General features: G+C 41.4%; 1 protein-coding gene across 10 annotated transcripts; it reads right to left on the bottom strand.

Annotated features, from left to right (window-relative positions):
* Positions 1 to 11,275: 11,275 nt before the first annotated feature.
* On the bottom strand, positions 11,276 to 16,526 carry LOC147444597 (RNA-binding KH domain-containing protein RCF3-like). Of its 10 annotated transcripts, none has more exons than XR_015190051.1 (10): positions 16,363 to 16,526; positions 15,229 to 15,916; positions 14,667 to 15,149; positions 14,329 to 14,574; positions 13,868 to 14,203; positions 13,273 to 13,343; positions 13,052 to 13,175; positions 12,781 to 12,970; positions 11,953 to 12,061; positions 11,276 to 11,851 (listed from the first exon to the last, which is right to left on the bottom strand). XR_015190051.1 is itself a non-coding variant. In XM_086527144.1 (9 exons), the coding sequence occupies exons 2-8, from the start codon at positions 15,904 to 15,906 to the stop codon at positions 12,806 to 12,808; spliced, it is 2,103 nt and encodes a 700-aa protein (XP_086383270.1). In that variant the 5' UTR covers positions 15,907 to 15,916; positions 16,363 to 16,526; the 3' UTR covers positions 11,276 to 11,851; positions 12,781 to 12,805. The 10 variants fall into 10 exon arrangements, 6 of the variants coding, with proteins under 6 accessions (XP_086383270.1, XP_086383268.1, XP_086383269.1 ...); XR_015190052.1 differs by having other exon boundaries at positions 11,975 to 12,061; XR_015190049.1 differs by having other exon boundaries at positions 12,790 to 12,970.
* Positions 16,527 to 17,018: the final 492 nt, after the last annotated feature.

Genomic DNA, 17,018 nt, shown 5'->3' with positions numbered 1-17,018 from the left:
ATTGTTGTTAAGACATCACAAGCTCACCATAAACAAGAGAGATGTAATGCAAAATAAAATTGGTTTATTTATTCATGAAATGAGCTTTAAGTATCTCTACACCCTTGCACCACCGCATGTGGGATAATTCCACTTTTTCCCTCCTTGACTCATACTCTAGTACTCTAGTACAAAGCTGACACCTTCCAATATTCTCCCTCTTCCTTCCAATGCTTTTATTTTCCTCATGGATTGTCCATTTGAAGTATCATCTGCTTCTATGAGTTTACAGGTGAAAGCTCTACGTAATGATGTAAGTCTCTCATGATGGTTCTTTGAAATTTTTGTTGCTAATTAGCTCATAACTTATAAATGAGACATAGAAACTGGACTTTGGCTATAGGAGGGGTATTAAGGCAATCAATGCTAAGCTTTTAAGTGCATTTTGAGCTGAAATGGATTAGGCCAAATTAGCCCTATGGATACTTTTTTTTGCAAGTGGTTGAAATGTGGATTTGACACCCTAGACACTTGTGTTTAGACTCTATCAACTCAACCTATGAGTTTGGTGATGTTTGGAGCTTGGTTGCTTGGTGAACCATGAAGATTCTCTTACCGATATGATGATTAGTTTTTGTTGTCTGACATACAATTGAGTGTTGCATTGAATGGATAGGGATTAAGTGTGTTTTCCAAGAGATTGACAACCTCTTATAGCCTCCATGCACTAGTCGTGTCAGCTACATCCCACGGATTGACATCTTATGTACGTGGTTCTTGCTATGTCTACAAAAAGATAAGTGAAGCTTGGCAGGCCCACCCCCAAGGATAGTACAAGGGTTGGGCGTAAAATCCATACAAGGTTTCTTTAGGAGGCTGATCTTTCAAATTGTAGCAAAGCCCTTTGTTGCCCTCAAGGAATGATAGCCAAGGCTTATCTATCTATTCTGCTTTGTGAACAATTTCCATGCATGTGAGCATAATCTTTGCAATCTTTACCAACATCACACGTGAGACATATGGGTAACATGTAAAGATATTTATGGCGCCCATTAAGTTTTTCACCGTATAGTCTTCATTGACAACTTCATTAGGGTTTTATGGTGCCCATTAGAGTTTTATGGTGCCTATTAGGGTTTTCACCATATAGTCTTCATTGACAACTCCATGTGTGATGGTAGTGCGGTCATGAGAAATTCATCCATGATGGTCTTTTCTCTTTCAATGTGGCATGTGCTTCCCATTCTCTTGCTTTAGGCGCTAGGCAAAAAGTGGGGTTTTGTGCTGGTAGTGGCAGTCATGAGAAATTCATCCATGATGAGTTTTACCATAGCCCGAGCAATATTTTCCCAACAAATATACATCCAAGAAAATAATTAAAAGAGTCAAGAAGCTCGTGTTTCAAATAGAGGAGTGGAAGAGGTCGAAGCAAGGGTAGCACATAATCTATTATCAATGGCTAATGATGTCAAGTGCGACACATGCATGCTAGCCGTGATACTAAGCTTGCCACCAATACATGAATGGTACCACACCCTAGCTCCAAACAAATATTTACATCCTCACAAGGCACCAATATTATAAATTATAAACTAAGCATGAACTTAAATAAATAACACACACATGTCATAGATGCCATATTGAGCAGCCATCCAGATCTCGCAATTGTAAAGAATGCAATATGGACTCCAACACACACATGGTCCTCAGAGAAAATATCCGACTGCGGAGAAAAAAAAAATCCTATCTGTAATCCAACGAAAGGGGAGGTCCAAAAAGATAAAATTTGTAACCCATGATAGGCTCCTTCCTCCATAAGTACGTGGTGTACTAATAGAGCGTACTCGAGACATGTGATCAGGAACTAGAACGCATGAAAGATTGCGTACATTAACTCCAATGTCCCAAGCAATGGTAATATATTCCCCAACAATGGCAATGCATCAAGTGTCAAGAAGAACCACTAATAATAGATAGGATATAATACTCAAAAATGGCAATGCATCGAGATAAGGCATGGCACCTAGCGTGCATTACTATTACATGAAAATAAGATTAAATTTGGAAACCCAGTCAAAAGGTTGTACCTAGAAGGAGGACGTCCTCTCTGTCCTGCAAGTGTATCTTTTTGAACTGATGCCCTGATTCCCTTCTCGGACCTCTCACATGTAGTTGTTGGCGTACTTCTCATAATAAAAAATATGTTAAAACCAAACAAGCCACCATCCACTACTCAATGCACGTAGACATGAGTAAAAGAGCGTCTTGTAAGGTGTATGAAGTCAGTTAAGAATTGTAGAAGCGTAGTTATAGGTAGTGCTTGATAAAATCTTTTTTCCAAAAACTTGACAAATCTACAAATAAGACTTTGTATAGGTAAATTTACTAAAGTTGAACTTTTCAACACAAAGTCACACTAAATCTCTATTAATTTTGTAGGTTTTCTCACCTTCAAATATATAAAATCTGAGGTAAACCTCAAAATTTTTAGGTGAGATTACAACGAACCTAGGTTTTTCTCAAGCACTGGTTAGGCAACTAAAGCCACCATCCATGGGGAATGTCAGTTGGAGGTATGTTGGCTGATTGACTACAAGAAGCAGCAGCGACACACCCCATGCCCCTGTGGAGGAGAAGGCGCTCAAAAAGTGTTTTTGAGAATTGCAAAGTTGCCTCAATGGTTCTTAAGGAAGCCAAGGAGTTTGTAGAAAAGGTTCCTGACAAAGTTAAGTCTGGATTGATCGCCCAGCTCATAGAGAAGCTTAAAGCTGTGGGTACAACAATGGTGACGGAGTAACGACACTGTTTTGCATGAAGCTCATGCATTTCTTATTGTAGCTCTGACCTTTGAGTATGTCTAAACTCGGCAAACACTCAACAAGGTATGTGTGATATGTGTCACGTGAAAGCTTGCCCACCATCAGTATCATACACTTTGCCGCTCTCATCACACACTGCATCCCTTCATCAACATGCCTCCCTGTATCACCTACAATTCCTCTACAATATCACTAAAGTTTGGAAAAAATGTGTCTCAGCTCAATATTGTGCCATTTTCAATTTCAAAAATGTCAATTGAGAGCAAGGGAAAAAGGAGAAATTCCGCCCCAAATAGAGAAAAATAGTGCAAAAATCCGGAAAAAAAAAATGATATAATCTTCTAAAATTTGTCTTGGCAAATTCAAGGAAAGGAATTTTGTATGTGAAAAAAAATATTATTTTTCCCGCACACTGGATATCACCATCCTCCAAGCTTGCTTGTCCTTCTTCCATCACTCCCAGCGTAGGAGTACACGAACAACTTGCACAAGAAGATTTAGAAATTTTTTCATGTAGTTCAAGTGTTTTTCATATAATGAATAACATCATGAGCTTTTGCTTGGGAGGCATCGCATACCTAGCTAGGTACGATTGGGGGCAGGGGACCACCGGCCCCTCCACCGGGTCGGCGGTCCCCTGCCCCCAATCGTACCTAGCTAGGTATGCAGTGCCTCCCTCACGAAAGCTCATGATGTTGAGGTAAGTCACAGCAAACCTACACAAAAGACGAATTACAAAGACACTACGCAGTGGGGCACGTAAATCTTCCCTATTGACTCTCTCTCAGCTCTACGTTGTCTCTTAGGTATTGAGGTAGGGAAGCTTCTGAGAGAGAGAGAAGGGGGAGTGCGGGAGAGAGAGGGTTTGCGAAAATTTCCATCTTGATTTCTTTTTCAAAATCGTACGGGTCATACCTGTTGGATCGATGTTAAAAAACACCAATAGATTCTCATCTTCTTGTTTGCAAGTAGCTGCCCCCTCACCTACATCGTGGCAAGAAACATAAGAGAACTTTTGAGAGAGAGAGAGAGAGAGAGAGAGAGAGAGAGAGAGAGAGAGAGAGAGAGAAATGAAATGAAATGAAATGTTATATTAACATCTTCAAAAGGCCAAAATGACCTATGAGACCAGAGCGTTACAATGTGGTGAATCTGACACAAATCAGAGTAACAAAATGAAATGACAAAACGGTAAAATATAAATACTATGAAATCCTAAGCTGGTAGGTGTGAACTAATCAGCTAGTCGGGATAGCCTAATCACAAGTCACAAGAGATCCAGCATTGGTCGCGCTCGCGGATCTCATCAATCTCCTCCATGGTCAGCAGTCTGACCGGGCGTCGTGCATGTCGGGCCAAAGTGATCTGAATCCTCTGATGTAGCCTCCGTCGATGCTGTGTAGTCCTCCGCAGACGTGGGCGTCTGGATCTCCCCAACTTAGTCGCTCGATCAATCAATGTGCCTCTAGTGTGAGGCAACATGATCTGCTGTGGTAATAGCTCCTCCGGGTGTTCAGTGTCTGCTCTAAAAAAGTTTGTGATATGTCTCTGAGACTGGCTGGCCTCTTCTCACACACACACACACACACACACACACACACACACACACACACACACACACACATCACTCCGATAAAAATGCCAAAGGATCTTGATCTCAGTCTTTTGTTTTTCATCAAAAAAAAAAAACGAGAGAGAGAGAGAGAGAGAGAGAGAGAGAGAGAGAGAGAGAGAGAGAGAGAGAGAGAGAGAGAGAGAGAGAGAGAGAGAGAGAGAGAGAGAGAATCAATAGGCTTTTTTCCCCAAAATTGTGGACACATACTGGTAAATCAAATATTTGTGGCAAGGAGAATTGGTTATGCCAAAGTTCAAAATAGGGAGGCGGCTCAGGACAAGGCACCATAAGCATAGATGGGAGAATGGTGGCTTGTCAGTGTTGTGGATGGTGGTCCATAGGACACAGTATGGATGTGAGCAAAGGCTTCATGTTCTCAAAGTTTTTTCGTTTTCAGGCTAGCAATAGCAAAGTAGTATCTTGCCATTTCTCATCTAATGGAAAGTCGCTTGCAAGTGCTGGACATGATAAAAAGACAGTTCTGTAGAATATGGGCATAGTAAAACTAAAAAGCACTCTAGAAGAGCATAACTTTTGATTACGGATGCCCATTTTAATTCTATTTCTATACGGGTTGCCACATCATCCTTTGACAAAATTGTCGAGGTTTGGGATGATGATAATACAAGCCATTCATTGAGAATTTTTTCAGGCCATAGAAGCTCAGTGATGTCCCTAGATTTCCACCCCAACAATGAGGGTCGTCATTGTTCTTGTGATGGAGAGAATGAGATCCGGTATTGGAGTTTCAAAAAGGGTGTCTGTATAAGAATGTTACACAGAGGAATGAGCCAAGTTAGATTCCAACCAAGATTAGGAAATCTATTAGCTTCTGCTACATAGAATGTGGTAGAAATATCTAATGTGGAGTGGGATACACTAGTGCACTCCACCTTCCAAAGGCACTATCTAAACCATCCTTCCTCCTCCTCTTATCCCCACTACTCTCAATCCTAGCTACTCAAACCAAAGGCTCGCCCTCTCACCATGGTGGTCCTCGAAATGTTGCATCTGCTTTCAACTCCAATTCAATGTTTGTGGTTGGTCATGTTCTCAGATGCGGAACTCACCTTTTATTACTCTAAGTGCTAAGTTTGGTTTTTATTAATCAACTAACCGGCTCTTTGGCATCAATCATTGATAGGATGAATAAATTTTGGCTAGGTAAGTAGAGTGTAGGTGCAGGTGGCCATCGATGGTCACATAGCTTTTTGTGGGCCAATAGCTTACACACAGGTATGATGTGATACTCACGCTCTTCCTTCAAAGGCAACTGCTTCAGAAGGTGGATGCACTAGGTTTGAGGCATGGGCCTTGAGTCCATGTTGATTTCTTTTTGTCAATTGTTGGTCATTGATTGCAATTGATTGGAAAATGGCTTTGGCTACTTCAGCACGGTGGTAAGAACCCCTCAAAATTTAATTACAAATGCGACTTTTGAGGCATGTGCCTTGAGCCCATGTTGATTTCTTTTTGTCAAATCACTGATTGCAATTGATTGGCAAGCGGCTTTGGCTACTTCAGCACGGTGGTAAGACGCCAGCAAAATTTAACCATAAATGAGACTTTGACCATCCCAAAATCAATTGGTAAAATCTATGGCAATATGACACTACAGTCTTAGTATAACCCGCACAAGCACTTTGTTATGGAGAGGAAGGGTGTATTTGTGACAATGTCACCAAATACAATAATTGTACACTCTATCTTGAGGTTTGGATGTATATATTTTTTCACTATTTTTTAACCTTGGTTATTATATCTCATGGTTTTTGGACTTTTTTTCAACTACCTCTCTCTCTCTCTCTCTCTCTCTCTCTCTCTCTCTCTCTCTCTCTCTCTGTGTGTGTGTTGACTATGGGATTCTGAGGCTCTTAATCTTTGACAGCATGAGCTACACCAAGGGTCTAGAAACAACCTTCAACGAAAGTTGAAGGGAAGCATGAGGTCCTCAATAGGTTGATCAATCTATGGGTTGGCATGGCAATAAGGTCATATTTTTCCTATTGGAAATCCAACATCACAATTAAATCACTAAAGTGTTTAGCATGATGCTAAAAGAGATACTCCATAGCCATTAAGGGAAATGGTGTGCTTTGTTGATTTTGGACAAATGATGCCTTTGGGAGCACTAGCTCCACTCAAGAGAAGTGAGAGATCTTAGTGCTCAATGTTAAGGCAATTTACCATTGCTATTGCTTTGTTGTAGTTTACATGGTTGTGATTTCAAGCACTAAAGCTCATTCCATTTTGTTGGAAGTACATGAGTGGGAAAAATTTTACAGCCGTGCTTGAAAGCATGGTCACAAGTAGTGTGCATCTACATCGTGTACTCTACCTATGTGTATAGCATGTTATGGGATGTGTATGCAAGTGTTTTAGCATACTAACATGAGTGTGTTCAAGAGTGGGTTTGTGTGTCACACGCAGATGATATGTGTCCATGCATTCTTCATATTCCCATCATCATTATCATCCTCTCTCTCTCTCTCTCTCTCTCTCTCTCTCTCTCTCTCTCTCTCTCTCTCTCTCTCTCTCTCTCTCTCTCTCTCTCTCTCTGTGTGTGTGTGTGTGTGTGTGTGTGTGTGTGTGTGTGTGTGTGTGTTTTGCTATAGGCAGCACGGTTGGAGGTGGCAGGACTCTCGATCATTTGAATTAGTTTGCTCGGTTTAGTGATTGCTCGGATATGATCGCTTGGAGATTGGGATTCCTTATCCATGATGTTCTTTTCTCTTTCAATGTGGCATATGCTTCCCATTCTCTTGCTCTAGGCACTAGGCAATAAGAGGGGTCTTCTTTGATATTTGCAAGTGCATTGACTAGTAGTATGTAATACATCGCATGTCTTTTCAGCCATCCAACTTTCCACATTGGCTATATGTCTATGGATGTATCTTACAGCTTCTTGTGACTCTTTGATCAATCTTTCTTTGATTTGAAGGAGTTCGGGTTTTATTAATGGAAAGGGTAATACCTACTAGTAACAATCTTGATTTATTTGTTTTGGTGTAAGCTAGGGGGACATTGACAGAGTGTAGGATTCTCCTTTCCGTTCCATGGCTCCTTTTTAGATTTCATATATCTCTTGCAAGATGGCCTCTTGAGCTTCTGCACTTATATTTTTGAGTGGTGTTGAGGTACTGCTTCACCGTGTGTTAAAGTGGTGTTGAGATACGTGCTTCATCGTGTGTTAAAGGAACCTCGGGGACATGTTGACTAAAAGAAGTGTGTTCAGTAGTTAGCTCATCAAAATTCAAGAATTGCAAAGCCTCTTTGTCCTTCATGAGCCCTTCACTGGTTGCCTCTTCTAAAGTATCTTCAGAGTTGGATTCAAGCTTGATCTTCTTTAACTCCTCTTTAAGGGTATCTATTTCCCTTTATAGTGGACTTCTTTTGATTGAATTTCCTTGTGGCTCCAAAAGTGAGCCCTCATAGTGCATGCAAGCATGACATGGTCCCTTCACCATGGTTTGTAAGCATCCCCAAAAAGGTGCACCTTTTCTCACATCTCAAAGTCTTTTAGTGATCTTCTTTGGGGTTGAATTTCCTTGTGGCTCTAAAAATTAGTTTTTGGTTATAACTGGACCCATCTTTTGGAAGAAAAATTCACTTTGCATGATCTCTGTTGTACTTTTCTATTCATATTTGTTGGCCTTTGATACTTATGACTTACTTTACATTTTGACAGCTCATTCCTCCAAGGACGTACTTTCCACCATGTCAACGTACTCTGCTTCAATGGCACATGAGGATGTCACCAAATTAGGAGGGGGGAATGTTAGCACAGCAGCTAACAAATGGACCATGGATGCACCAAGAATAGGAGAACATGCTACAATCTTTCCTATTAGTCTTGTATAGTTTTAGGCTAACATTGGTATATCATATGGAGGTGAGCTTTATCTAATTGTAATAGATAAAGGCTTGAAGTCCATGCCTTTATAAGAAGCCCTTTTATGCAAAGAGGATTCATTCTTGAGTATCACTTTTGGATGGCCTAGCCTTGAGCTTAATACCCATGCTTAGAAGGCTAGTGCTAAAACTTTGTAATTAGAGAAGCTCTTTCTCAATAATCTAATATCTATTTTGCTCATTGATCTTGTTTCTTTTAAATTGGGCAAGTTGAAGAGAAACAATAGAGAAGAGAGCTCGAACTCTTGCAAGCACAAATACACAAAGAGAAGAGAAGAGACACAGAGATGGAGGCTCTCAAGATTCTTCTTCACTACCAAAATCAATAAGGACTACAAAGCATATGTGACAAGGACTATGTACAAGTCTTCATAGTGAGTGAGAGGCAGACAAGTATGCCATCACTCTCGATAGGTAGACCGAGTTGGTGCAGTCCAACTTTTGTATCACTATCTAGAAAAACTGTGGATCACACACACTAGTAATGAATGATGTGGAGCAGCCGGTTAGGTGGGCATAGAGCTTAATACCTCAACACTCCACCTCGAGCTCAATACAATATCGTGTACTCCTAGCATCCCTCAAAATTGTCGTAGCTTCTCCGAGCCTAGTGTCTTGGTGAAGAGATCAACTGCCTCATCCTTTGTGCAGCTGTAGACAAGATTGATGTTTCCATCTAAGACCCTCTCTCTAATAAAGGAATAGTGAACCTCTATGTGTTTATTACTCTCAAGTCTCATAGAAGATTTGGTAAAGGTAAAGACAATAGCATACAAGTATAGCATATTTATCATAACTAATGAATCGTTTAGGATGCTAACACAAGTTGCTATATGTAAAAATTCAAAAAGCAATGGAAGGGGTCTTAAAATTATTTGGAAATGATAGAGACAAGTGCATACAAGTAAACTGTTTTTAGAATTCTGAAAAACTTGATTGAGTCTTCAGCAAAGAGAGATGTACATGAAAGTTCCCACTTGTCAATTAGCACCACACTTGAGCACAATTGGGTTGTATGAACATTAGCATTATTTATTTATTTCATGCTAAAATCAATGATAGTAGGTCCTCGGTGTGCCTTTGAGCTTTGGCCACTTCTAAACGAGCATCTTAAGTATGGTCACTCGAGGCTCTAAACAACATGCAATGATTCATGTGTTACTTTAAAATCTGCAAATTCTCTTGCAATTTACAATATTCTGAAGGATCAAATCTCAGACCTCCATTTTCCCTTTCCTTAGAAGAGCATTATCGATGTCAAAATCCTACCTAATTATCCATATTTAAGTAGTACAAGCAAGATGATTGACATGCTTATAGAGTTTTGAAACTTGTAATTTGGTTATTAGTCTAAAAATCATCATAAAAGATGAATTTACCTTTCCACATAGACTATCTATGGTTGACCAACTTACTGTTGCAATATTTGATGGTTTCTTGTTTAACTTTTGTTCCCCTTAAATGGGAACTTAACTTGCAATTATGCAAGTCATTTTATGCTTCAAATAGATAATAAGTTTTATTTTCTCAACCTTATTGGGATTGACTAGGATGAAAAAAATCTAAAATATTCATAAAATTGTTATAAATTATATTCCTTTTTCCTTCTCAATTTTTAAGCTATTTTTTTCAAGCTCATTCCTTCATTCACCTCTTGCACATAAGTATATGTATTAAAGAGAGGAAACCGTTTTGAGGTTTTCGTGTTGAAGGCAATGGATAGAGCCATGAATTTTCCTCCAAAGGACCCTAAATAAAAACTATCTAGAATTCTACTCTATATTTGCCTTGTGAGGGGAGCTACATTGAACAATTCATTTACAACTCCAAGCTCAGATTTGTCCAAAATGTCATTTACTATTGGCTTAGAGCCGAGCGGCGAACCGAGTCACTATGATTTTACATAGATGTTTAAATGGTTTTAGATAGAGAGAGAGAGAGAGAGAGAGAGAGAGAGAGAGTGTTTATGTTCCTTCTTTTACGCCCCTTGAACCAAGGCCTTGAAGAGAATTTTCCTTCTGTTGAGCCCTTTAACACACATCGAACCTTTTCACAATCACTAGCAAACCTACATGCTAGCAATGACTTCAATTCAGTAATTACTCATCAATACCACAAGCTTAATGGTACCATACTAGTGGGAGCCCGCTTCTTAAAAAAGACTCTTCCTTCGAGGACCATATGGATTTGCCAAAATATGAAAAGGGTGGAACCACCAATTCATATTTTCACCCACTACACTTCTTCAATTTCTATCTTGCAGGGTTTAATGTTAATATGTCCATTGCTTAAATGAGAAAGTGAGAAAAGCTCTTTTATCTTACTTTTTTATTTCTTTCAAAACCTTTTAGCCTTCTTCAATATGCCTGTCAACATAACCTCTATATATTCTATTTCTTACAACCCTTTCTGTATCCAGCCATTACTTCCATTACAATCCATTAACTTGAACACGAGTGAAACAACTGAGAAGGACCATACTCATAGCAGCTGATTCAATTTACCAACTGCCCCTTTTCTATTAGCACTCATGTACTAAACAACATAGACTAGAGTGTAAAATTCTGTCAAATATACAATTTCAGGCTCAATATCACCACATCCCCAATTAGCACCACCGACAACGATTGGTGGATGCACAGCTTGCAAGCAACACCAGGTGCTTTCCAGCCCCAAAATGCACGCACTGTAAATCCCCGTCTGTGAATATCATGCTTGCACATGGTGCCGAAAGGATCCACTCAAACAAGCAACAACAATACCTTTTAACCAGCTCTTGTAGCTGTTTACTAACCATCATTGTGCGCATATTTGGGACATGTGGTTGATTCAATGCAGCTTACTTGCGTTAACACACGTCTCACTTCCCACACAGCATAGATAAGTAAATCATCAATCCAGACATTACTTCTAAGAAGAACCAATATTCAAGGCAGGGGCAACTGCTACAGGAGACATGAAAAATGAGTTGAAGAGAAAGAAATACTAATCCTCGTCACCAATCCTGCAAGTTCACGCTATCAAAGATCCACAATGAGGCTAAGTCGGTAACCTCAGCAGCACAGATACAAAAGAGGGGACATCAGAATGGCAAAATCTTTGACATTAGAGCCCTAGCTATTCACCACAAAGGCCTCGACAAAAATCTACAAGCTCCCTGATGTATTGATCAGATAGTTCTTAGCCTTAAATGTAGTGTGAGTGCTTGTAGTTAGTCCTACAAACCGATAGTGACAAGCCTCCAAATTCTCCCTTCATCGGATCAATTGTTAGGAGATTGCCTTCACTACCCCTTTCAAACCTTTTTCAAACTCCCAATCACCATCCACTACAGACCTAATCCAATTTGTTCAGCCTTCCTTTACTACGTGACATCCACACCAGCCATCCCCAAACAATGCACGGTTGAGGTTGCCAGAGACCGTTTGAACCCACACAGCAAAGAGAGCTATGCCTCATTATAATGTTGAATGCCTCGCTCCAAGTGCTACTGATCACAGTGACATTTTTGTACTTGTAAATTCCCCTGTGACCAGAAAACAACCCCAGTGGAGTAATGCTCATCTTCATCCCCATCAACCAGAAGAAATTCTCTAAAAGTTAGTAACCTTGGAGGACTCCAACTACCTTAAAGGCTCACTGTACTGACCTTCTTGAATTAATCTCATCAATGCACAGATCAAAAAACTATAATTGGATCGCCAAAAATCATTAGCAGCATCCATAACATCAAAGCCTGAATAGACAATGCCAAATGAAATTATAAATGTAAGACCACTAACTTTCAGGTGAGGCCTCATACAAGGAAATTGAAAACTGTGGACACCTCTGCATAAGCCGCTTGCGGAGGCATCGCCGCTTGTAGAGAGATGATTTCAGAACCAAACAATCATCAGACAACTTGCACTCCTAGGAAAGAAAATTATTGCAAGAGGTAGTGTGGCAATCATGCTTCAAATGACAACGTCGCCATGCCTATGGCAGGCATAGCCCTTTTAACATAAAGGTAAGCCAAGCAAAACAACACTGGGGATTTTGAATTCAAGAACCAAATGAAGCCGATTCAGGCCACTCTCTGAAAACAAGGTCTATCTGTGAAAGGGCAAGTAAAGCTAACGCTAAAAGGTCATTTCATGACAAAGGCCTTCGACAATAGAATGGTCCACTTAGATCAGTCAGCTGTCACTTTGGAAAAACAGACTGCCAAGTCATTGAGTCTTTGAGCCGCAAAAGGTCATATCTCTGGGTCCAAGGCACTTATCATAGCTGTAATGTTCCGACGAAAAGGAAGGTAACAATGTATCAGAATAGGGAAAAAAGCCAGTAACTTACTAGTAGGACTTTACATGAGCTGTCTACAGCACGTTATTGGCCCTAACCTTACTCAACCACATCACATATAGCGAATTCCTATTAAGCACAAGGTTTAAGAGCGTAAGTTGAAATCTACAATACCTTGCTTACCTGCATGAATATCTCATTAGTAAAGCCCACGAGGGCCACCTCCTGAGCTTTGCCCACTTAAAATGAAGGCTTGAAGCAAGCTTTGTGCAGCCTGGGTCTGCTCTGGGGTCCCATATATTTCCACAACACGATCTCCAGTAATTGGGTTTGGTTCAAGTACCGTCAATTTGGCCCCTGAAATCTGTGGGAAGAAGAAGCATAAAACTAGTGTGTTCAACATGGTAGTGCATCCATGCAAGAAGTAGCGCACACGCACACACACCTCCCGTATGGAAGTAACATTGCTTCCTCCTTTGCCAAGTACAGAATTGGCTGACGAACCAGGAATAGTCATTTCCACGACCTTGTTGGTTGGATTTCTTGGCACACCACCAAGTCCACCAGTCCTGCACAAGGAACATTCATTAGCAACAGGCTCAACAAGTTTCTACATTTTTGTAGGAAGTGCAGCCAGGTGCAAAGAGGGAATACAAAGAATCATACTCTCCATAAATCCTGGAGCCATATGTACTGCTGTCAAAATCAGAGAAGCTGCCGTAGCCACCTCCAGCACCCTTAACAGACAAGCGATCGAGTGAGTGATCTGGAAATGTTGTACTAAAACTCCGCATAATTTAGTATGTACAGGTCCATGGCAACAAGAAAGTGCCTTGCCCTTAAGGACAATTATGTGAAGCTGCCCCCTTTGTCCTAATCAAACCCTTGCCCTACCACTGCCTTGACTTGATTGTTTTTTTCAAGAAAACAAGAAATGAAAAGAAAAAAAAGGAGAAAGAAGGGAGATCCGCACACAGCGGCCCGGGGGGAGGGGGGGGGGTGTTTATATGGTGTGTTGGTTGGTTGTTGTCAATGGTCATCCAACAATTTGATAAACAATTTGGGAGGGGGGGGGGGGGGGGGGGTGTTTATATGGTGTTTATATGGTGTGTTGGTTGGTTGTTGTCAATGGTCATCCAACAATTTGATAAACAGATTGCTTACGTCTAGTGACAAGTACACCAAATAGCACAGACAGAATGCTCTTAACAACAATGGTTTGAAACTATACAATATCCTCCATCTCAGAGACTTTTATTACCTGCAAAGAGGCAGGAGGAGGAAGGGCGTTGTAGCTCGATTCGTACTGTGCACTTTGCATACCATACCCATTGTGGGGATACGCACCTCCCCGATATCCTCCATCGGGCCTGTTACCGAGGCTAGGAGGGGGGCCTGCTGAAAACCCAACATCATGCCTACTTGGAAGGCTTGGAGGTGGTACAAAACCACCTTTAGCTGGTGGACCATTGAAAGGTAATCCAGGCGGACCGCCAAACTTGTAAAGGTCATCTAATTCCAGCCCAAAAACATTGCATCTAAGTCTGGAAAGCACTTCGATAAGGGCTTGTCTTGCAACGTGCTCATCTCCAATAATCTACACAAAGGAAAGAAGCAGAAGGCAGGTCAGTACTCTCCATCCAAAGAGAGAAATGCACACACACACACACCCACACCTCTGTACCTAGGTTCAAAGAGAAACTACTGGGAAGGTAATTGTACCTGAACAAGCTCATCGCTGTCCTGGGCACACTTGGGCAAGTCCACCTTTTGCAGGACCTTGAGACTAGCAGTGGTTTTCTTTCTCATTTCAGTGATAACACTTCCTCTTTTCCCAAGAAGACAACCTATTTGTCTTGAAGGGACAAGCAGCCTGCTTGTCAATAGCCCTTCATTATCCCCACCATCATTTATCTTAATAAGCAGCTTCAATGCAGCTTCAATAACAGGCGAGAGATCGTGAAGAAACTAAACAAAAAGAAGTGAGTTCCAGTTGGTTAGATGCAGCCATCAATCCTGCAATGGGTAGAAACATGGTCGTGGTCAGTACAGGATCATACCTCTGTGGCCGAAATAGCTATGACCCGCTCATCAGCATCCGGAACGGCATCTTCAACTTTGATGCGGGCACCTGTGATATCACGTAAATGTCTGATAGCATTTCCACCTTTGCCGATGACCATCCCAATCTTGTCATTGGGGCAAAGAACACGAATTGAAAAATCCTCTTCCTTTCCACTATCCGGTCTGTCCATAGGAGATACACCCGGCTGAGAGAAAGGTGGAAAAGGATGACTTCCTTGTGACCATGGAGCTCCTGGCTCCATGCCTCCATACCCTGAACCAGCACCACCCATATTTCCTGCACCATACATGGGCGGGGGTAACATATTAGATGGCGGATACATCTGTCCTCTAGGAGGAACTGCAGGAGGAGGCATGTTTGGAGGTGGTCCCTGAGGGCGGTCCCGCAAAGGACTTTCATAAATTCGAGCAGAAATTTCATATAGGGCTCTCTTAACCACAACTGGGTCACCAGATATCTGTGATAGCATTGCTGAAGGGTTAGAATACTCGACACATATCAAGAAACTAAATCAGACTTTAAGGGGACACAAGTACCTGCACAAGTTCGTCTGTAGGAGAAGCGCACCCAGGAAGTGTATCCCTGCTAGAAATTCGTATCTGTGCACCAGTCTCGTTTCTCATCTTCTCAATAATTCTGCCACCTTTCCCAAGCAAGCAGCCAATCTGATTATTGGGGACAAGAAGCCTAGCAGTCACTTCACCAGATGACATCTCATTGCCATGATCATCGTCCACATTAGATGGATTCCTTTCATCCTCGACTATCTTTGCATGTACTCTGAATAAAGCATCCTGAGCAGGACAAAGTATCTGCACTCCCTCTGGTAAATATGCTTCGGGTTTCCTGCTGTCATGGTCCTCCCTTTCTTCTTTGTCCTCGTTGTCCTTGGAGCTATCTCTGTGTTTTCTTTTCTCCTCATCTTGCTGGGTGCTCCAGATTAGAACAACTCTTTCATCAGCTCCCGGTACAGGATCAAGCACTTTGATCCTTGCATTAGTCTCTCTTCTTAGTGTCTTTATTATTCCCCCTCCTTTACCTATGACACTGCCAATTTTGATACCTGCACAAAGAATTCGATAGGTTGTATCATCAGGGGTGGGTAAAGGCTGCTCTTGATCCCCTCCTCCAAACTGACTTTGCTTTCTCCTTGGCTGATTGTTTCTGAGACCCTGGTCATTCGGGCGCTTTCTTTTGCCTGAGGGTGTGTCCATTGAACCTTTGCTTAACAAAGTAAATAAGGCCAACATTAGAAGGTATAAGCTGGAGATGGATAAGCTACGTACAAACTATGCAACATAACAGAGGAACTGAGAAAGACAATCTCTGTTGAGAAGCCATAGATGGTGTGAAGGTTTGCAACACATAGCAGTCTTGCTAGATACCATACAATTCGATGCCATAAGCAAACCCCAAGGTCACCTGCATCGGTATCCTTTTAAAGCTGCGAGACGGACAGCCAATTCTGGTTTCCTAGTCTAAGACTCAAACTACTGTGTGAAGGAGATGTAAGTACGGGCTCTAGCAGCCACGTACACGCACAACAGACCCAGAGCAAGTGTAGCGTCATGAAATAATCGTTAAGCCAAAACGCAGAGAAAAAGCAGGTAGCCTTAGCAATCAGCGACAGCAAACCAACTCCATCGTGGGGAGCTGGACAGATAGCTTACCTGAAAGTGTGAGTTGCGGGCGTCCTCTACTGCTGCTGCTCTGCTTCGGCAAGAAATTGTCCCTGTAAGCTGAAATCAAACCCTAAACGGTTGAGATTTAATTCTTTATGTTGCCCCCGCAGGTTCTTTTTCGTCTCGTGACGATGTCAAACGCTAGAGTTGAACCTTCGACAAAAAATGATTAGACAAGTGCTCATTGGAAATGAAATGAGATGGAGCTAAAGGGAGAGGGTGAAAATGTGAGATGTAAGAGAAATTACAAATAGAAGAAAGAAAGAGGAAGGAAAATGGTATCATGCATCCTAATCATACAATGCGAATTTTATAATGCAAGAAGTCTTGTCTATTGTACTTCATTAGTTGCATTGAAATTGAGTTAGTATAGAAGAATAGGCGAAATCGTCAAATGCAGATCCTTACATTAATGCAATCTTGCATCAAGGAAAAGATCAAGGCCTATCTTTCACTCAATGAATTGTTAGACCATCACTCCAAGAGATGACATCCCAGAAAGGCTTCCCATCAAAAACTTTCAAGCTTTTGTGAGGGCACCACATTTGGCATAGGCCTTTAACTGCAAGCATAGGTGATTGCATCTAGAGAGAGGCCTTTCCCTCAAATCTGTTGAACCACAGCATAGAACTCCCTTGTCTTGC

This window comes from Adiantum capillus-veneris, chromosome 13 (assembly GCF_014529385.1).
Source record: "Adiantum capillus-veneris isolate H3 chromosome 13, ASM1452938v2, whole genome shotgun sequence".
Classification (NCBI taxonomy): Eukaryota; Viridiplantae; Streptophyta; class Polypodiopsida; order Polypodiales; family Pteridaceae; genus Adiantum; species Adiantum capillus-veneris.
Note: the sequence above shows the minus strand (reverse complement) of the source record. Positions and strands in the feature narration are given on the sequence as shown.

Coding starts and splice junctions, on each gene's coding strand:
- LOC147444597 (XM_086527144.1), bottom strand. CDS start 15,906: ATGGACACACCCTCAGGCAAAAGAAAGCGCCCGAATGACCAGGGTCTC. Junction 14,575..14,666: donor TAGCTATTTCGGCCACAGAG/GTATGATCCTGT, acceptor CTTTTTGTTTAG/TTTCTTCACGATCTCTCGCC. Junction 12,971..13,051: donor ATGTTACTTCCATACGGGAG/GTGTGTGTGCGT, acceptor TTCTTCCCACAG/ATTTCAGGGGCCAAATTGAC.